At 46.0% G+C, this 22,019-nt stretch overlaps 1 protein-coding gene across 6 annotated transcripts in view; it reads left to right on the top strand.

Annotated features, from left to right (window-relative positions):
• Positions 1–22,019, top strand: part of TMEM260 (transmembrane protein 260) — an 87,406-nt gene that overhangs the window by 16,328 nt on the left and 49,059 nt on the right. For all 6 annotated transcript variants that reach the window (XM_053393949.1, XM_053394041.1, XM_053393862.1 and 3 more), the window contains 3 exons: positions 16,646–16,823; positions 18,454–18,567; positions 20,817–20,996. In XM_053393949.1, coding sequence (XP_053249924.1) covers positions 16,646–16,823; positions 18,454–18,567; positions 20,817–20,996 — 472 coding nt within the window. The remainder of the gene's footprint in view (positions 1–16,645; positions 16,824–18,453; positions 18,568–20,816; positions 20,997–22,019) is intronic.

The following is a 22,019-nucleotide window of genomic DNA, read 5'->3' as shown; positions in this document are numbered from 1 at the left end:
GTGGTACCTATTTATCTACTTGCACTTTGACGTGCTTTTGAACTGCTAGGTTGGCAGGAGCAGGGACCGAGCAACGGGAGCTCACCCCGTCGCAGGGATTCAAACCGCCGACCTTCTGATCGGCAAGTGCTAGGCTCTGTGGTTTAACCCACAGTGCCACCCGCGTCCCTTGGGAAGCATTACAGAACAACTATTAACTCAGAAGGGTGCTTGGACTGTCCACTATAAAACCCACTGGTAGTGCACTTTTATTGCATTAGCGATAACGTTGCAGAATACACCCATGGAACAGCAGTGGAGGGGTGCAGTTGCAACTTCTTATACATCACCCGCTCTGCCCCAGCTCGCTGCAGCTAGCAGGCCTTCTCAGGAGTTTTGCAGTTTGAGGACAGCGCTTTCCTGCCACGTTAATGGGCCTTGCACACCAAAGGCAGACATAGCTCGCAACCTCCAGCGCGGAACATTTGTACAGCCAGCTCTGACAATAAGCCACAGAAGTGTTCCACTCCAGCAATGTTTGCAGGATGTTGTACGCTGTGATGTTGCGCTGTCACTGTGGGTTGCAGACCACACGTACCTCAGCTGTCGTTTACATGCATTCGCTCACCCCGTGATAAACTCTTTTTTTTTTTTAGAAGTGAAATTAAGTCTAAATGACACTCTGTAGAACAGCCACAGGAATGCTTGAAGTCCCTTTGGGACAGTCTTGCTTTTTAAATTTATTTTAAGTGCCTAAAGAGTTTGCGTTTTGCTCCTCTACCCAAAGAGATTCAGGAAACAGCTACAGCAGCTTTTCCTGAACTGGCACCTTGCAGATGTTTCGGAATGCAACTCCCATCAGTCCCAAACATCTGGCCGTGCACCAGGTTGCAGAATTCCAAGGTATATCATTTCAGGGGGGTGAGAGTGGGTGCAAGTGAGTTCTAGATGCCCCTGAGGTGTCTCCAAATACGATATCAACCCCCTATATTTGCATAGGGTAGAGTGACCTTTAAAAAAGTCTTCCAGGGTCTCTTTTGGGTGGTGGGGCTCAGAAACAAGAAATATATATATCTCAAATTTCTTCTGTAATCCAATAGGTGCTTGCAAATATACGGAAAGTCTGTTGCTTTCCTTTTTTCCTTTTTTTAAAGGCAGCAAATAATTAATGAAGTGCAGATCCTCCGGGGAACAACGGCAGTTCAAGTGGCAAATCTGTTTTCCCCCTCAGACAATAGGCACCCTTCAGAAAGGAGCAGACCATCTCTATGGTAATCTGGAGCCGAGAGCGGCCTATTGATTTGGCAGAAGAAGACATTATACAGTGTCAGTTGGGGTTGTTAACAATTTCATTTGTTGCCTGACCTGAACTTAACCTTCTGGAAACCTTTTTTCCTTCCGTGTGCATATAAGCGCACGGAGGCTGTTTGCAGCGCTGACAGTTGAGTACAGTAAAGAATCGTTGCTTGGCTTCTCGCTGGCATTTTTGTTTTTTTGTTTTTTGTGTGTTATATTAATTTGGTTCTGTTGTTTTATAACCAACCAACGAACCATCCCCCCCCCCCAGCCATCACTTTCCACAATTTCCTCTCTGTATATGCTATGTAAATCAGTTCTTTTAACAGATTCTGGTCCTTTGTCCAGCGTTGTGTTTTGAGGCATCTTCCCCAAGTTTTCCTCTTCGTTTTCAGGTCAAGATAGTTTCATTTTAATGCTTAATTGAAGGAGGCTTTTTGATTCGTACAATAGTTTCATTCATTCCCACTTAAGAGGACATTGTTCTACATGCGGGATTAGTGTTAACTGTATTCTGACACTTTGTTCTTCTAATCATGGTTTGAATTCTGCCAGGTATTTAGGACTCCCCCCCCCCTTTTTATGTGAACAGAAAAAACAACCGCCTTCCAGTTTCCATCTATACTTCTTGCCTGAAATAGGAATTCCCTCCCAGAAAAATCTCTTTTAGTCATCTCCTTAATTTTTATCACTTCAATTTCTGCGTGAGCAGATTTGATATGAAAACCACTGTTTTTAACAGCTGTTACTGATTAGGTTTAAAATGACCCGGCTCCTGAATTTTCCATCTTTTAACTTTTTGGTGTTTTTTTAATGCCAGTTTAATTTTTTAAGATATCCTTTTGACAGAATTGGTGTGCTGGTTCCCTACCCCTTTTTTCTTCTGAGGAGGGGACACCTTTTTATGTTTTGTATGCTAACGTTTCAGCCCTTTCAAAACAAATGTTGCAATGGTTGCTCAATACAATCCATATGCATTCATTCTCTCACTTATTTTATTTATTTTAAAAATATTTTTATTTATTTGTCAGGAATTGCAAACAACGAAAATAAAGTAAGCGAAGAATCAGAAACGTAAAACATAAAGTGGAAGGGGAAAAGTACAAAATAATAGCACAGCTCCAAAAGAATAAGTAAAGTATTGACTCATACCAGGATTCCCTTTGCAAATAACAAAGAAGTGGAAAAACAAAAGTGTTAATCTACCTGTGAGTTCCAACATCATTGAAAGCAAAAGTTCTATAGAATCTTAGATGAGCCATAATATTTGCTTATTCTTCCTCCTAAGTGAAATTCTTGCATTCTTTCCGTTAAGCAGGGATGGAGTTATAGGGTGTTTAGCAATACTCATTTTAGCACTTGTGAAATGTGCTGCATTGCACATGGAGGAAGAAAGGGAAAAAAGCAGAAATCCTTAGACCTGGGATGTAATTCTTTTACAAAATGCCTCTTCCTAAGGTTTTGCAGCTGTACTGGAGAATGTTGCGTTCTCCCAAGACTGCCGAAAAGAAATAAATTCACATTAACCAGCATTCCCAAAGTGGAAAGTTATAATTCATTCCATCCATATTTGAAAGGATGGGTGTTAGGCTATAAGGCCACCCTCATGCTTGTTTTGCCTGTGTGTGTATTCAGAGAAACACAGGAGAGGACAAGAGCATAAATTAAAAGCAAACGTTAACTTTTTGCTTGTGTGTGTCAAGGGCGAAATCACTACAAAATTCTCTCTTGTTTATATTATGGCAGGAGACGTTTACATTTTTTCCTAGGTAGAAATACATAACGAGAAAAAGCTTTGCCCCCTTTCCCTTAATTTTTAGCTTTCATTCTTGGCGTGTGGAAACTCTTGACATATTGGCTCATCTAAAATAAAAGCAAGGCGTCCACAGGGCAGCTCCTGCCTGTTTGCACCCGCAGCCGAAAGTCACAGAACAGCACTGACATTTCCCCCCCCCCTTACCCTGAAGTGACAGGAATCTTAAATATGCCGTGGAGGGGGCGGGGGGGGGGGTGGGTGGGCGAAGGTGGCTTCTCCAAAGTTAAGCCAGAACTGTGGAAATCAGAAGGTAAATTTGGTTTCAAGGCACAGTCTGCTAAAGCGAAAGGCTAGCTCTTTGCTGCGAGTTTGCGATGCACCCATTTTGCAGCTCTCGGATCCTGAGTTTAAATGTTGACTCCCAATTTGGATTTATATTCCCTTTCCCAGCCACCTCTCGATCTTTTATAAACTTGTGGCTCGTTTGAGGAATTGTTCGGCTATCTTCGCAGAATATGAGGGTGCTTGCCTTTGTTTGACCATGCAGTTTTGACTCCTTCCTTCTATGGCCTGGTGAGGCCGCTGTATCAATTCTCTCCCCCCCCCCCCAATCCCGAAAGAATCCTTACCTGCCTACTGTCAGGCAAATTAATTGATCAGATTTTCCACCTGCCGGGGTGTCTCCCTTGCTTTCATATGCCAGCCTGGAGCAAATGGAGACTTTACTCTTTAAGCCCAGAGCTTATTCTCTTCAAACATTGTATCTCTGACCATCATCCCATTCAGCGACGAGCAGAAAATTAAAACGCCGCGCTTTGAAAAGGGAGTGCGGAATCTTCCGATTTAAGGTATATTTGGGTACATTTCTCCCAGATTAGACTATTCCCCTTTGTCTGCGGTTCTTGCAAGGCTCTTTATAATTTCGGGAGCAGCTAATACTTAAGTAACAAGTAGCTTCTAAGTTTTAGCAAAGTGGGGGTGTGGAATAATAGGCTGTAGAAAGCTCTTGTATTAATTTCCCTTTTAGGAGACTATCTACCATGACCCCTTGGCTAATTGATCTCTCTCTCTCTCTCTCTCACTCACACACACACACACACGGAGAGATATTTCCCCCCCCCTCTCACTTGCAGCAAAGTTGCATTGAATTAGACTTTATAGGGACCTTAACCGATTTCCCTCATTTGCATTTGCTTTTAAAAAATTTTTTAGCAGATGCTGGGGTTTTTTTTTGTTAGACTCAAGGATCCATGCTTCATTTTTGGGAGCCGGGAGGGGGGTGTTGGCAAGAAAAAAGCAGGCCAGCACATCCCCTCCCACCCTTAATTTTCTCCCCCCCTCCAAAAAAGGGAGTCTTTCGTGACAGCTAGTCAGAGTTAGAATTAGTTCAAGGAAATGTTAATAAAGCGCTGCCTGGCCTAATCCTCTTGATATCGCCAGGTATCCTCCTGTTCACGGGTTAATTGCTTTAAAAGCGGAGGCAGTATTCTGAACGGTGGGCTGCTTCACCTTTTCACAGCTGTTCCCATTGAGTGACAACTAAATCCCATGTGTAAGATGGGGAAGAGCTCAATCTCCAATTGGGAGAAAATTTATGTAAACCGCAATCCCTTCAGAATGTGCGGAAGTCATAGACTTTCTTGATTTACTCTGCTTTTCCAAGAAAGCTCCATTGTCCCCGTCCCTAAGTCCCATCAACCCTTTGTAGCCGAATATCACAGCCGAGGCAGATAGCTTGAAATATATAAATGCTATCATAGCTCTGATTAATAGCACCGCTTATGAGTCAGGTCTGATAACGCGGCTGCTCTCCACTCAATTTCAGATACCGCTAATGGAATCTGTCTTCTGCAATTGTAATGTTAGAAGGTCTAATTTGCTATGGAGCTTGGATCTGTCACCAGTAGGGGATTGCGGGGTCAGAAGGGAGCTGGCAGGTTTTTGCCCTGAAGCTTGTATCTCTCACTTTGAAAGGCGCAGCCCCCCGCCTGTTAGTGAGCTGATAGGCCCCTCTGTGGGGTTTATGCCACTTCACACAATAGAGGAGGGCTTCCTAGCCTGCCTTCATAATTGTGAAGCGAGCTCATATTTCCACAGCCCTCTCCGCTGCATAATTTCTAATAAGTGGGCTCTTCTTCTTTTTTTAACAAATGTCAGATTATGAAAAGTTTCCTCAATTACAAAAAAAAACTTATAAAACATTTAAATTGCTTAAATCTGTTTCCTGCAGAGTTTCCTCTTTTCTTTTCCTTCCTCCCCCCCTCCAACCTCCTCCCTTCCTACCCCATACCCCTAACTTTCCGTTCCACCACTTGGCATCCGGGCATCTCTACTTAAACTACACCAGTTGAAGCTGTAATAAAGTGCAGGTTGGGTTTTTTGTTTTTTTTTAAAAAAGTATATATAGAGAGATTTTTTGGAAAAAAGCGTGATTGGGTCGTAACGTCAGCCCTGGCTGCCTTAAGGAGATAGCCGCCCGCCGTAGAGTTAGGAGCAACTTCTGATGACACCATTTTTGCAACTTCTGGGGGGAAGTGCCCTTTGGAGTGTGTTTGCACTGTGCGGCTGCTTTCACGTAACACTTCTCGCGCGAGAGAAATCGTAGGAGCTCCACCTTCTTCAAACGTTCCGCAGAACCGTCACTCCAAAGCAAGTGTTTTCTAAACACTGGACCTGCTGAACTTCTGCCATGTTTCATTGGTAGAATTGGAAAAGAGGGAGAGACTTGACCTGTTCTAAATAGGATCAAACCTTTGATTGGGGCACCAGAAATTCTCCTTTGTAACCCACCCAAACCTAGACAGTATCTTAAAAAGCAGAGACATCACCTTGCCAACAAAGGTCCATATAGTTAAAGCTATGGTTTTCCCAGTAGTGATGTATGGAAGTGAGAGCTGGACCATAAAGAAGGCTGATCGCCAAAGAACTGATGCTTTTGAATTCTGGTGCTGGAGGAGACTCTTGAGAGTCCCATGGACTGCAAGAAGATCAAACCGATCCATTTTTAAGGAAACCTCTCCATTCTGAAGGAAATCAGCCCTGAGTGGTCACTGGAAGGACAGATCGTGAAGCTGAGGCTCCAATAACTTTGGCCACCTCATGAGAAGAGAAGACTCCCTGGAAAAGACCCTGATGTTGGGAAAGATGGAGGGCACAAGGAGAAGGGGACGACAGAGGACGAGATGGTTGGACAGTGTTCTCAAAGCTACCAGCATGAGTTTGACCAAACTGCAGAGGCAGTGGAAGACAGGAGTGCCTGGCGTGCTCTGGTCCATGGGGTCACGAAGAATCGGACACGACTAAACGACTAAACAACAACAACAACAACCCACCCATTACTTCCCCATGTAAACGGGTGGGGCCGTGGTGATGGCAATTGCCCACAATTCTCAGGCAGGTTTCCATAGTTAGCACAAGAGGTTGGATCTATCATGGATGCTTTGGTTGAAATTCCTGCATTCCAGGGGGTTGGACTGGATGACCCTCAGGGTCTCTTCCAGCTCTGCAACGCTGTGATTCTGTAAGCTTCTGGGTTGTGTCCTCGTTCAGTTAGCCTTTGTCAGGTAATGCATTAATTAAGTTAGTATTGCAGTGCGTGCGTGCGTGCGCACACTGGGGTGCCTCTCAAGATGGTTCAGAAACTTCAACTGGTGCAGAATTCAATGGCCGGGTTGCTCACCAACACAAGATGGCTTGAGCACTAAACCTGGCCCGACTGCACTGGCTGCTAGTTAGATTCTGGGCCCAAAACAAAGTGCTGTTTTTGCCCTGTTGTTTAGTCGTTTAGTCGTGTCCGACTCTTCGTGACCCCATGGACCAGAGAACGCCAGGCACCTCTGTTCTCCACTGCCTCCCGCAGTTTGGTCAAACTCATGCTGGTAACCTCGAAAACACTATCCAACCATCTCGTCCTCTGTCGCCCCCTTCTCCTTGTGCCCTCCATCTTTCCCAACATCAGGGTCTTCTCCAGGGAGTCTTCTCTTCTCATGAGGTGGCCAAAGTACTGGAGCCTCAGCTTCACGATCTGTCCTTCCAGAGAGTACTCAGGGCTGATTTCCTTAAGAATGGAGAGGTTGGATCTTCTTGCAGTCCATGGGACTCTCAAGAGTCTCCTCCAGCACCAGAATTCAAAAGCATCAATTCTTCGGCGATCAGCCTTCTTTATGGTCCAGCTCTCACTTCCATACATCACTACTGGGAAAACCATAGCTTTAACTATATGAACCTTTGTTGGCAAGGTGATGTCTCTACTTCTCTATAAAGCCTTAAACAGCTCAGAACTCCAGGGACCACCTCTCCCCATATGAACATACCCAGACTCTGCAATCATCACCTGAGGCCCTTCTTTGTGTGCCTCCTCCGTGAGAGGCCTGGAGGGTGGCAGCATGAGAACGGGGCCTTTTCTGCAGTGGCTCCCCGTTTGTGGAACGCTCCCTCAGGGAGGCTCGCCTGGTGCTTTCATTACATATCTTTAGGTGCCAGGCAAAAACGTCCCTCTGTAACCAAGCCTTTGGCCTTTAACTATCTGTGGCCTTTTAGAAGTGGGTGGGCTATTTAGACCTCTTGGTCTAATGCGGGGTTCCCCAGACTTGGGTCTCCAGCTGTTTTTGGACTACAGTTCCCATCTGGAACGTGTCCAGAGGAGGGCAACCAAAATGGTCAAAGGCCTGGAAACGATGCCTTATGAGGAACGGCTAAGGGAGCTGGGCATGTTTAGCCTGGAGAAGAGGAGGTTAAGGGGTGATATGATAGCCATGTTCAAATATATAAAAGGATGTCACATAGAGGAGGGAGAAAGGTTATTTTCTGCTGCTCCAGAGAAGCGGACACGGAGCAATGGATCCAAACTACAAGAAAGAAGATTCCACCTAAACATTAGGAAGAACTTCCTGACAGTAAGAGCTGTTTGACAGTGGAATTTGCTGCCAAGGAGTGTGGTGGAGTCTCCTTCTTTGGAGGTCTTTAAGCAGAGGCTTGACAGCCATATGTCAGGAGTGCTCTGATGGTGTTTCCTGCTTGGCAGGGGGTTGGACTCGATGGCCCTTGTGGTCTCTTCCAACTCTATGATTCTATGATTCTATGATTCATCCCTGACCACTGCTTCTGCCAGCTAGGCATCTTAAAGGGGCTAGATCCCAAGATCTGACCTAAAGTTTCAGGTTTTCAGTTGCCTTAGGGCAGCTTTTCTCAACCTGTGGGTCCCCAGATGTTGTTGAACTACAACTCCCATCACCCCAAGCTAGCAAGGCCAGAGCTCAGGGATGATGGGAGTTGTAGTCCAACAATATCTGGGAACGCACATGTTGAGAACCGCTGCCTTAGGGCCTCCAAAGGGAGGAGTTGAAAACCCAGGTGAGGAATCACTAATGGGAGGAAAGGCTGCTTTCTCTCAGGGATAATTCCCAGGCTTATTTCTTATTCTGAAATGTAAATTGCCCTCTGACATGCTGTCACCAGTGAACGATCAGTGCTTGGGTGACCAGTTCACCAGCCGCCTTGTCCTCCTGCCCCCAGTGCCCCAATCCAAAAGGGTTCTAAGCTGGTCCTACTTAAAGTGGACAGGAGGCATATTTTGGCCTGTCACACCCCGTGCATTTAAAGCACATTGCTTCCCTCCCCCCCAAGAATCCTGGGAACTGTAGTTCGTTACAGCTGCTGGGGATTGTAGTGCTGTGAGGAGCAAACGATGGTTCCCAGCAATCTCTGGGGCGAGGAAAAGTGCTTTTAAGTGTATGGTGTGTACAAGGCTTTTTGAGAAAGCAAAATCTGGCAGGGAAAATTTCGCAGAGGAGTATTTCATCATTGCCCTGTCATCCCAGTCGCCCCTTCTGGGAAAGGTCAAAGTTCAGTGGGTGAAGTGCTCCTCCTCCTCTTCCTCCTCCATGTTCCTGCCTGGCTCGCCACCACCAAGGCAGCATCAGGTGTGTGTTTTGTACCTTTCTGACACCAGTCGTCAGTATACCATGGAAGGACTGTAGTGTAGCGGCAGAGGACACGTGCCTGGCGTTCAGAAGGCCCCCGGCATCTCCAGGTGAAAGGCTCACCTCTGGCTGAAACCCCAGAGAGCTGCTGCCAGCCAGTGCAGGCTCTATTGAGCTAGACAGTCTGACTCAGTGTGCATCAGCGTCTTATGGTCCTTCTGAGCCCCACAAACAATAAAACAATAAAGGTTTTTGTTATGTACTGAGTTGAATAGGATCTAAAAGGCAGCAGTCTGGTCCTAGAACAATAGGATTCAGAATGAAGCAGTCTGATTGGTCCACAGGAGCCACCCAATCCAGCTGCAGGTGGAAGGGAATCCACAACCTGATTGGCCTACAGGAGAATCCCGGAATTAGCCAATCACGTGGGGCCCATTGTGTAAATAATTCAATTATAATGTATATAAAGCAGACATTCTGGGGGAACTTCCATTCCTCCTCACCATGAGCTGAATAAAGAGCATGAAATCCACTCTCGAGACTTGAGTATATTTCAGTTTTGCTCATTTGCCTTCAGGCCACACCCTGGGATTTACCAGGAGGGGGCCTGTTTGAGAATCGTAGAATTGTAGAGTTGGAAGGGACCTCCTGCAAAGTGGGAATCGCAGCTGAAGAAGCCCTGAGAGATGCTTAGAAACCTCCAAGGAAAGAGAGTCCACCACCTTCCACTGTTGGACAGCTCTCTCCGTCAGAAAGTTGAGTCAGCATCTCCTTCCTTGTCACTTGAATCCATTGGCTTGGGTCCTACGTTCTTCTGGAGCAGGAGAAAACACCTTCCATGTGGCGATGCTGTTTGCATCCATCTGTCTCGAGAGACAGCGGAGTTCACCAGTGAGAGCCAGTGGGGTGTAGTGGTTAAGAGCGGTAGTCTCGTAATCTGGTGAACCGGGTTCGCTTTCCTGCTCCTCCACATGCAGCTGCTGGGTGACCTTGGGCCAGTCACACTTCTCTGAAGTCTCTCAGCCCCACTCGCCTCACAGAGTGTTTGTTGTGGGGGAGGAAGGGAAAGGAGAATGTGAGCCGCTTTGAGGCTCCTTCAGGTAGTGATAAAGCAGGATATCAAATCCAAACTCCTCTTCTTCTTCACCTCCGGGGCTGAAGTCACACTGCTGGAGAATCCAGTGCCTGCTGTGATTGAAGTAACTCATACCTGCTGCCTCCTGCATAGTTTCTGCTGCGTTACCAGCACTGAAGTGACCTCCCCATGGCGCAAGCCTAGGCAGTGTGTATGGAGGTCCTGGGCTGCTCTCAGGTGACAAGACCCCCTGCTCCCGTCGGCCTCGCTGATGTGGTCCAAAGGAAAGCAGAGCAAGACGCTTGGCACCAGCTTGGCTGCAGGAGTTGCTGGAAGGAGACATACTAAGTGCCACATCCAACTGCCTTAGGGAGTCCACATCAGATTTTTGTAGGGTTTACTTTACAAGGTTGTAAAGACTTCGGAGAGAATAATTGGGTGCACTCTTCCCACCTTGGATCAAATCTATGCTACCAGGTGCCATAAGAAAGCTGCAGAGATAGCGCAGGATAGTGCGCACCCCGGAAATGATATCTTTCAGCTTCTTCCTTCTGGAAGAAGGTACAGGGTTATAAAGACTAGGACTAGCCGCCTGAGAAACAGTTTCTATTCAAATGCGATTTTGGTTTTAAATGCAGTGTAAGGTAGTCTCTATGGGAGTATACTGCATTTAATTATGGGGTATCAGAGTTTTTAGGGGGTTAACCAGGCTGGGATAGTTGGGATAGCAGGCTTGTTGGTTTTTGAATGTCTGATGTAGATTTTTCAATTTCGTTGTTCTGTATGGGACAATGACAATAAAGATTATCATATCGTATCCTTAGCCCATGGGTAGGCAAACTAAGGCCTGGGCGCTGGATCCGGCCCAATCGCCTTCTAAATCCGGCCCGCGGATGGTCTGGGGATCATTGTGTTTTTACATGAGTAGAATGTGTGCTTTTATTTAAAATGCATCTCTGGGTTATCTGTGGGGCATAGGAATTCGTTCATTCCCCCCAAAAAATTATATAGTCCGGCCCCCCTTAAGGTCTGGGGGACAGTGGACCGGCCCCCTGCTGAAAAAGTCTGCTGACCCCTGCCTTAGCCTTTTCTTCTCCCAAAGATGTCCTGCAAGATGTCCATGTAACAGCCCTTCAGATAGTTGAAGATCTGGAGTTCAGAGGTGTCCACCTGTTAGCCCATAACTTTACAGTAGAGCACGTGTTGTGAATGCATGTTTCAATCCACACAGCAGCTCCATTTTTAAAGGGATCTCAAATATGATAGCCATGTTCAAATATATAAAAGGATGTCACATAGAGGAGGGAGAAATGTTGTTTTCTGCTGCTCCAGAGAAGCGGACACGGAGCAATGGATCCAAACTGCAGGAAAGAAGATTCCACCTAAACATTAGGAAGAACTTCCTGACAGTAAGAGCTGTTTGACAGTGGAGTTTGCTGCCAAGGAGTGTGGTGGAGTCTCCTTCTTTGGAGGTCTTTAAGCAGAGGCTTGACAACCATATGTCAGGAGTGCTCTGATGGTGTTTCCTGCTTGGCAGGGGGTTGGACTCGATGGCCCTTGTGGTCTATTCCAACTCTATGATTCTATGATTCTATGATTCAGATAACAGGTGACTGGGAATACTTCTGTGCCAGAAACCCTGGGGAGTTGTTGCCTGTCAGAGTGGGTGACATTGGCTGATGCTGACCAGTGGTCCAACTCAGTATGGAGTAGCTTCCTGTCCTCACTGCGCAAATGCAACAGCCCCCAAGGGAATTTTACCTGATAGCCCCACCAAATTTTAAAGGTTGGGGCCCAATTCAACAAGTGAGGAAATGCAGACCTCGGCTCGAATCTTCGCTCGGCTATGAAGCTGACTGGGTCAATCATACTTACCCTAACTCACCTCTCAGGGTAGTTGTGAATTCTCCTGAAAACTTTTGTTATTGGGCAGGATATAAATATATAGAATAAATAAATTAATAATACATTAAATCAATGATTCCTGATTGCTGGTCAGCAGAGGGGGTCCGTGGCACCGTTCACATAACAAAAACAACCAAACAGATATCAAATTTTTCAAAAGTAGGGGGTCCGTGGCTTGGCTTTTGAAAAACAGTACTTAGTTAATTGGGAACCGCTGTATTAAATAAATGGTGTCAGCTTTGCAAATAGCGATAAACATTTTATTTCGGCAAGCTTGTCCAGGCGTGCAATTTTAGGCACCCATATTTATTTTAACCAATTTCTACCAATTTTTATCTGTGTCTTTTCACGATCATTATTTTTGCATGTAGGTTTCACCTGTGTTTGATCTGCAGTTTTATTCTCTGTGTGGCTACTTAGAAAGTTTTTTGATTGAGTGGTTGAATAAATCTTCCAAAACAAAACGAATAAATAAATGTGATTCTGGAGCCATCTCACACATTGGCCCACAGGGCTTCATAGCTCTTGAGAAATGTTTCCCCACTACTGCTCATTTTAGACTTCTGAAAGAATTTCTTTTAAATAGCGGGAGAGCCCCCAAATCTTGTTGGTTTGTTTGTTTTATTCGTACAGCTGCTAATCATTGTTCACTTTAGGGGAGAAGGAAAGAGACCCTCTCTTTCAGGACAGATAAAAAAAGGACTTCATCGAACAGCACCTGGTTATTGTTGTTAGCCGCCCTGAGCCCGGCTTCGGCTGGGGAGGGCGGGATATAAATAAAATTTATTATTATTATTATTAAACTGGACTCCCAGGCCCATTAGTCTGCCGGAGATCAAAGTCTCTTGCCGCGGGAACGAAAAGCCTTATTTTCTTTCGCTTTTCCCACATACCTCAACGCAGTCTGTTGCAGTCTTACTCTCCTGTAAGTGCTGTGAATCTGGGCCCATAACCTGTTGTTGGGATACTGCCAGGGAGACAAAGTCCATCATGGCCCCACGTCGTCGCCTCCGGACGTCCATCGATCTCCCGTAGACACGCAGTATCAGGAATTAGCGACACGAGCTCCAGAAATAGCTTGCCACATTCTAGGGCTGGTGCACGCTCTTATCAGCAGATAATGCGCAGCAGAAGATGCACGCAGGAGAGCATTATTTATATAAGTTTATTCTGCGTTAGTCAGAACAGAGAAAAACATGACTGCCTGCTTCAGCATTTCAGGCAGCGAGAGAGAAAACGAAAGCAACAGAAAACATAAACATCCTGTGAACAGGAAATACGCAGACTCTGTGACAAAGCCTGCTCCCTTTTAAGGTGGAACGGAAATATCCTAACATGGAACTCTCTCACTCAGGATGGTAGTAATGTCCTCAGATCTAGACGGCTTTAAAAGAGGATTAGACAAATGCATGGAGAAGGAGAAGCCATTGATGGCTTTTTCCCAGGATGGCTACACTCTGTCCTCCACAGTTGGAGTCAGCAATGCTTTCCAATACCAGATGCTGGAAACTGCGGGAGGGGAGAAGGCTCTTGTGTTCGAATCCTGATTGCGGGTTTGCCACACAACATCTGGTTTCCCACTGCAAGAACAGGAGGCTGGAGCAGAGGGACCATTGACCTGATGCAGCAGAGTGTCTTCATCATCATCATCATCATTTTTTATTTGTATACAGTGGTACCTCTGGATACGAACAGAATCCGTTCCGGAGCCCCGTTCGCATCCTGAAGTAAACTTAACATGCGACTGCGCGTGCGCGGGTCGCGTTTTGCCGCTTTTGCGCCTGCACGTGACGTCATTTTGAGCGTCTGCGCATGCGCGAGCGGCGAAACCCGGAAGTAACGCGTTCTGTTACTTCCAGGTCGCCGTGGAGCGCAACCTGAAAGCGCGCAGCCTGAAGGAACTTCAAGCCGAGGTAGGACTGTATACCGTCTTTCTATCTTACAATACTCAAGGTGGTTTACAAGCAGAAGAAACAAAAATGTACACCTTATAACAATCTAACGCAATTCAAAAATGTGATAATAAAACGAAACTTTAAAATAAGCAACCTAGATCAAATAAAGTAACATTCAACAATTATTAGAATAGTACAAAATAATAGTATCAACATATAAAAGTTAACTGATGGAGTCTCTCCCCTCACAGTGTCCTTATTGGTAACTGATTGTAAGACTTTTCTGGATCAGGCTAGAATTGGTGACTGATTTAGAGGGCTTTTGTGTTTTTTAGGGATGGGGGCAAAAGGCACCACTGGCATGTTGTAGTGGCTATAATGTTGGAACGTGATTTTAAAAAGGTGGGGGGCAACACAGTCTCATAGCTGACCCCAATTTTTTTTTGTCCATGCTTGTTTGAACAGCAGCATTAATGTGTGCTTGGGTCAAAAGTTTTGGGGTTGCTTTTCTTTTAAAAAGCAAAACCTTTGGCTAATATTTGGGGGGAGGAAGTGTGGTACAAGAACCCAAACCCCTTGCTTTATGTCATTTTTTTGTGCAGGGAGGGGGCAGAGAGCAACAATCACTAACATTTCAGTGGTTGGCTGCCGTTCTGGAACACTCCAGAAGGAAGCCACATGTGGACACACTATCAACTGGGTCCCTGTTGGCCTGGCGGTCCGCCATTTTGTTTCTCTCAGAATATTCCTCAGGAGGAAGCTGCGTTAGCGTAGCCGGGAGGGGTCAGTGAATTTCGTCCTCAGAAAACACCGAAACACTACACCTGACAGCCTGCGAACAGGACCACAGGGCTGGTTTTTGGCACAGAGCCAGCCAGCCCATGGCGGAAAAATAACCCCAAGACCCTGTTCTCTCTTATAAAAATACCAATAAACTATCATTAACGTTTTGTGCAGGCCTGTCAAGTCATGTTTGAATGCAACCTTAAGGTGTAAGGGTTTTTTTATTTTTTGTTTTGAAAAATAAAAATAAGACATTGCATTGGGAGGGTCTGAGATGGACCAAGATTGTGGTGAGAGCAGTTTAAACTTTTTTAAAAAAATTTCCCCAAAGATCTTTATTGAAACTTAACATATATACATAATAACCAAAATTCCCAATGATCCCCTCACATGAAATATAATATCTAAATTACAACAGCTGCATAATTATACACTTAATTATAAAACCTACCACCCTCTACTTCCCTTCCACGCATAAAGTATAAACTATTAACAGATAAAAGGGAGAGAGGAGGACTGGCATTACCAAATCTAAAATTATACTATGAAGCAGAATGTCTGGCGTGGCTAAAAGAATGGATTATATTGGAAAACACTAGTATTTTAAATCTAGAAAGTTTTGACAATAGGTATGGATGGCACGCCTACCTAGCGTACGAGAAGGTTAAGGTACATAATGGCTTCAAAAATCATATACTCTGAGAGCATTTTAAACCTTTGTTTGCTCAACAGTCCTGGTGGAAATTGAGGCCCCTATGTTTATGGTATTCAACTGTGCAAATGGGAGATTCCCCCTCCCAATCACCACCACCACAGTTTGTATCTGAACAAGGGTGCATGCAGAACAAACTTAGTTGGTCTCTACGGTGCTACTGGACAATTTTTTAATTTATTTTGACTGCGTCAGACCAACACGGCTACCTACCTGAATCTAGAACCGCAGTCCAGTTTCATCTTATGTAGGAATGAAAAACACGGCAGACGAGAGGTAGGTGTCACATGAGGCGTCTGATTGGGCAAGCCCCAGGCGTCTCACTTTTATTGAGTATTAACAAGCATTGCCACAGGTGTGCTTGTGGCTGATTGGTTGATACAAACACAAAGAAACTTGTTGCTGATTGGTTAACATAAGTACAAGGCGGGAATTACATGTGAACATTAATCATCGATAGATTAAAGGCTGGGAAACGAGGTTGGGACTAGACAAACATGAAACCTCCTAATTAATTATAACTAAAGATTGATATAACATAAAACAATTACTAATGATTGATCATAACATGAAAGAATATAATAATCAAGTTCTGTAGATGTGATCAGCTATGCATTGAGAACAGGTCATCATGAACTTAAGATGAACTGAGCAAGGAAGGAATGTCTTGGTGTTTGGAACAAGTTTGTACAGTGTGTGCAGAAACAGAGAAAAGAATATAAGCGAGACTTCCCAGAATGCCAGAGAAAAGAAGCAAGAAGCGAGACTTCCCATAATGCCACAGTTATGTGTAGTAAAAGAACTTATGTGCAGAAAGAGAAATTCCCTTCATCGATGAATGAAGGTCCCCTCAACCACACTTTTGCTGAACCCGGAGCTGCTGCAGGATGCTTGGAAACTGATGTGAGAAAGCTATTGCAACGGGTGTTTTTGTGTGCGCGTGTGTGCGTGAGAGAGAGAGCACTCCTGTGCATGCACAGAGTCTCCAGCCCTCACTTGCTCTCTCTGAACTCTCAACCAATGGATCCTGCTTCCTCCAAGCCTTTCAGAGCTGAACGCTTGTAATCAAGAACTGATCCAGAAGTCCAGATTAAGGCATGTTTTTAAAAAGACCCCAAACAAGAAAAGCTTTGCAGTGGGTGCGTCCCCCCCAGAAAGGTGTATTTTGCTGCTGTTGTTGTTGTGGGTTTCTAGATGGGTGGGGGCGGCAGCCCAGAAGGACAACGAAGGCTCCTTCAATTTTGTTTTTCCGTGTGAGGGGTGGGGTGTGTACTAAGAGTTGTTGGAGGAGACGGTACATTTTCTTGTTATCTGTGTTTGCAGGCTTTCTGGCAAGCATGCTGCAGGAATCTTTGCTGTGGGGATGTTTTCGTTTTCTCGCCTCACATGGCAGTGGTCCATCACGGCAGAGGTTTTCAGCTTAAACAATCTGTTTGTGGGGCTGCTGATGGCTCTCTGCGTGCGCTTCCGGGAGGCTGTGACCGCCAAGGAGAGATCAAAGGTAGACCGCTCACGATCAAAAGACATCACGATAGATTATTTCCCTCCCCACCTACACCACTAATGGAAGCAACCCGAGCCTACAATTAATAATAATAATAATAATAATAATAATAATAATAATAATAATAATTTATTATTTATACCCCGCCCATCTGGCTGGGCTTCCCCAGCCACTCTGGGCGGCTTCCAAAAAAATATTAAAATACTGTAATACATCAAACATTAAAAGCTTCCCTAAACAGGGCTGCCTTCAGATGTCTTCTAAAAGTCTGGTAGTTGTTGTTCTCTTTGACATCTGTTGGGAGGGCATTCCATAGGGCGGGTGCCGCTACCGAGAAGGCCCTCTGCCTGGTTCCCTATAACCTCACTTCTCGCAGTGAGGGAACCGCCAGAAGGCCCTTGGACCTGGACCTCAGTGTCCGGGCAGAATGATGGGGGTGGAGACGCTCCTTCAGATATACTGGACTGAGGCCGTTTAGGGCTTTTAAGGTCAGCACCAATACTTTGAATTGTGCTCGGAAACGTGCTGCGAGCCAATGTAGGTCTTTCAAGACCAGTGCTATATGGTCTCGGTGACCGCTCCCGGTCTCCAGTCTGGCTGCCGCGTTCTGGATTTCAGCCTTCCCAGATGTTTTGGACTACAGACCCCATCAGCGCATGGCCGTGATGGCTGGGGATGATGGGAGTTGTAGTCCGAAACATCTGGAAGAAGCTGAGTCTGGGAAGGTTTATCTCGGGCCGAACTGCACATGATGGTTTAAGACACCTGGAACAGACGAAACTGTCTGCTACTGAGTCAGACCATTGGACATCTAGTTCAGTATTGCCCACCCTGACTGGCAGCAGCACTCCTGAGGTTCAGATCGGCCTACCTGGAGGTGCTGCCAAGTTTTGAACCTGGCCCCTTCTGCATTTAAAACCGATGCTCTTCCACTAAACCTGGATTTGTTCCTGTAGGAATGCGGAAAACTTCTTCCTACCGCATAAGACTGCTTTTCCATCTAGCCCAGTATAGTCTGCTCGGACAGGCAGCAACTCCTATGAACATGAGAAGAGCTCGGCTGCCGGATCAGGCCAAAAGTCCATCTATCCCATCATCCCTGCTCTTATTCCCAGAGACTTCCGCAACACCTGCTACCAGAGCCTCTTTCTAAACCCACAGCTGCTACAGTCATACCTCGGGTTAAATACGCTTCGAGTTGAGCGAGTTCAAGTTGCGCTCCTCGGCAACCCGGAAGTAACGGAGCGCGTTACTTCCGGGTTTTGCCGCTTGCGCATGCACAGACGCTCAAAATGACGTCACGCGCATGCGCAGAAGCGGTGAAAAGCGACGCACGCGTGCGCAGACGTGCCATCACTAGTTACGTTTACCTCTAGATGCGAATGGGGCTCCGGAACGGACCCCGTTCGTATCTAGAGGTACCACTGTACTAATAAGAATACAGCAATTTATTTATAGCCCATCCATCTGACTATTGTATTTCTAAATAAAATATTCCCACAAGCATCTGGTTGGTCACCGTGGGAGCAGGAAATTGGACTAGCCAGATCCAGCATGTTCTTCTTACGTTCTGAAAAACCAATTTAAAAAGCCACGATTAGATGCTCCTTTCGTTTCCTTTTTGCAGATCTGCAAAGCGGGCGCCTTCTGCTGCGGCCTCAGCTTGTGCAACCAGCACACCATCGTCGTCTATGTGATTTGTGTCGCGCTGTGGGTTTTCTCCTACTTGCTCAGGGAGAGGGTGAGTACCCACAATGCACTTTGGAAAGAAGACTTGGGTGGCCGAGAGAGTTTAGGGATGAGCATGGCCAGACACTCTTCGCAGCCTTCTCTCTGTGGCGCTGCAGTCTAAACCACTGAGCCTCTTGGGCTTCCCGATCGGAAGGTCGGTGGTTCGAATCCCCGCGATGGAGTGAGCTCCTGTTGCTCTGAACCAGCTCTTGCCAACCTAGCAATTTGAAAGCATGCCAGTGCAAGTAGATAAATAGGTACCACTCCAGTGGGAAAGTAAACAGCATTTCCATGCGCTCTGGTTTCCGTCACAGTGTTTCATTGTGCCAGAAGTGGTTTAGTCCTACTGGCCACATGGCCCGGAAAGCTGTCTGTGGACAAACGCCGCTCCCTTGGCCTGAAAGCAAGATGAGCGCTGTAAACCCAGAGTCGCTTTTGACTGGACATAACTGTCCTGGGGTCCTTTGCCTTTTACCTGGGCATGCAGAAAGGGGCAGAGCTTGCCACCCAAAGTTGCAGGAGGAGATTCTAATGGCTTGGAGGAGGTAACTTGGAACTGGTCCCGTGCAGTACAACTGACCGAGTGCAAAATGGAAGACTTCTCTGGGTGGTTTGAGGAAGTGCTATCCCCCTTGGGACCTGCCCATAAAAGCAAGCCTACAGTGAAGGGTTAGGGGGTTTGCCAATTGGTTCCAGCAACCCCCATTATTGTGAGGAGGGGGTGGTTTTGTGAATTTTTTTCTGTCCTGGGAGAGAGCCAAGATAGATGTGTGGAGTGTTGGGTGAGAGCCAGGAAGCTGGCAGGTGTCTCAGAAGGAGAAAGAACTGGGAATAGTCCTTATTCGTTAGTATTAATGGTTTTATTCTGTGTTTTTGTAACATTATTTGTTGTTTTAGTTTTCTATACACTGCTTGGAAAGGTTTTTTTTAACATATTAAAACCATATATAAAAATACAGCCCTTATGTTTTTATATCTGTTGGAAGCTGTCCAGAGTGGCTGGGACAACCCGGTCAGATGGACAGGGGACAAATAATAAAATCATCATCATCATCATCATCCCTATTATCATTTCAGACAGCAAAAAATTGGTCTCTGTTCCCAAGGACCTTACAATCTAGAATGGGTTGCTTGTTATGTATTAAAGTGCAGTTTTTTAAAAAACAACAACAACAAAACAACAACAACAACCATGCAACCAGTTTTCAGAGGTCCGTTGCCCGTGAACATGGAGGTTCTGCTTTGCTAATAGTTATTGATAAGCATCTTCCTTCAAGAGCTTGTCTAACTTTAGCCTCAGAAAGAATGCAATAATCTTTTCAGTTGCCCTGTTAAGTGCGTTTTCCTGTCACAGTAAGCTGTGGTTTGCCAGTGTTAGGCTTAGTGGGGTGTCTGAACCAGGGTTTGTGGTTTCCTCTGCTCCCCAAAAAGCCATAGTGTAAAGCCAAAATTTGTTCTTTACTTACTAATTGTGGTGTGAGCAAAAGAAATGATAGTCAGTGCTTCAGACTAAACGCTAAGCTGCAGGCCATGGTTTGTGGTTCCTCTCACCCAGTGGAGAGGACAATCTGTAAACCGTTAACCATGGTTTACTGTGACATGCAAACAGAACCGTTGTCTTTTACAGTTAGACATACACCCATTCTCTTCTGAATCCTTCTGTGCGGCTGTGTCCTGGCACTCCAGAGCTAGAAAAATAAATGGGATCAAGCTATTGACGTAGAGCATGTTGTGTGGGGTGGGGTGGGGACAAGCCTTAGTTATTTAATTTAATTATGGGCGAAGGGGGTTGCAGGTGGAAAACCAGCCAACTCTGATCATTGCAAAGTGGTTTATCTCCGCATTGCAGCGTTTCCCGCCACCCATGGCACAGTTTCAGTGGCGAAACGCGCCACAAACATGATCTTTCGGGGAGCCTCTAATATTATTCGCTTCACTTTAAAAACTCATCCTGTCATGCAGAAGAGATCAGAGCGATGTCATTTCCCCCGAGTAATCCACGGAGATGGTGCCGTTTTCAACATCGCCTTTTCGCGGGGACTTAACGTGCAAATTGAGAGATCAGTTCTCTGTGTGTCTTTATATATATATATATATATATATATATATATATATATATATACATACATACATATGTTTCCTTTGCCTTTCCCCCCCCCCCAACCCATGATGTCCAATGGCAAAGTTCTGGCACGACCCAACCGAAATAATCACCATTGTGCAATTTGACATTTTATTTTATTTATTTATTTGGTGCAGGAATTGACCCCAGGCCACATGCTAAAGTTGACTTTCTGCTTCCTGGCTGGCTGCCTGCCATATCTCTACCTGCCTGCCTCTTCCTACCTCAACAAAGCTCGCTGGACCTGGGGGGACCAGACAACCCTTAAGGGATTTACGACCCATCTTCTCAGGGAAGAATACGGAACCTTCAATTTGGTAAACCGGGGGTTGGGGGGGGCGAAGAGAGGAGCTCTCTTCCAGAGAACAAGATTTCTCTTCTGTATCTTGAGTCCGTGTGGTTCCGAATCTTTTAGACGCACAGCCTGGGATCCTGGTGGCAGAAGAGCTTTAAAAATTGTTATTTCTCAAATAGCGGTTTCGTAGCCCCTGTGCTGCTTCTTCGGGGTGGCTAAATCGCTTGGTAGCTAGAGAAATAAATGCGATCTCCCTCGTGCCACTTAATCGTAGTTATTTTGTTCCGAAGGGAAAATGAGCAGGCCGGTGAGGCCGTCACAGCTGCGGTGTGACACTCTGCTCTGCTCGTGTCAATGGAAGGGGAAGGCTGAACATAAGCAATGAATTGGAGGCATAGCTGCCAACCGTCCCTTATTTGGCGGGAAAGTCCCTTATCCCAGCGCTGTCCCGCTGCTGTCCCTTATTGATGATGTCCCTTAAATTTCCCGGGTTTCAAAGGAAGCAGCTCCTCTCCCTCCCTCCCTGCCGGCCAGGAAGGAGGGAGGCTCCAACTGTGTTGTTTGGCTGCATTGCTCACCCAATAAGGAGTCTAAGAACGACTGGGGGGTGGAGCTTGTATGCCTTGTGCCAATCAAATCGGCCACGTTGCCTGGGGACTCGCCTTTGCTCAGCGCTTCCCAGTGGAGAGGTGACGGTGGTTTTCCTTGCTGCATCCCCTTTGCTGGGCTGCTGCGCTGTGGGAACCACCGCTTGAGGCTTCGTTTGGCTGCTGGCTGGGCTTTCTGCCTTTGGCTTGGAGGGGCTCAGAAGTTGAACATACCTGTGCTTGCAAAATCCCTTATTTTGGCTGCTGATCCCTTATTTTCGAGGCTGCTGGTCTCTTATTTTCAAATCTGTAAGTTGACAGCTATGATTGGAGGTGCCCTGGGCAGGGGGTGTCCATCTGATATCCAGCTGCTAGCAGTTTCCGAAAAGGTAGTGGATTCGGTCCAGAAAATGAAAATGAGATCTATCAAGGGCTGCGAGCCAAGATGGCTCCGCTCT

This window comes from Podarcis raffonei, chromosome 1, assembly GCF_027172205.1.
Source record: "Podarcis raffonei isolate rPodRaf1 chromosome 1, rPodRaf1.pri, whole genome shotgun sequence".
In the NCBI taxonomy this organism is placed as follows: Eukaryota; Metazoa; Chordata; class Lepidosauria; order Squamata; family Lacertidae; genus Podarcis; species Podarcis raffonei.
Note: the sequence above shows the minus strand (reverse complement) of the source record. Positions and strands in the feature narration are given on the sequence as shown.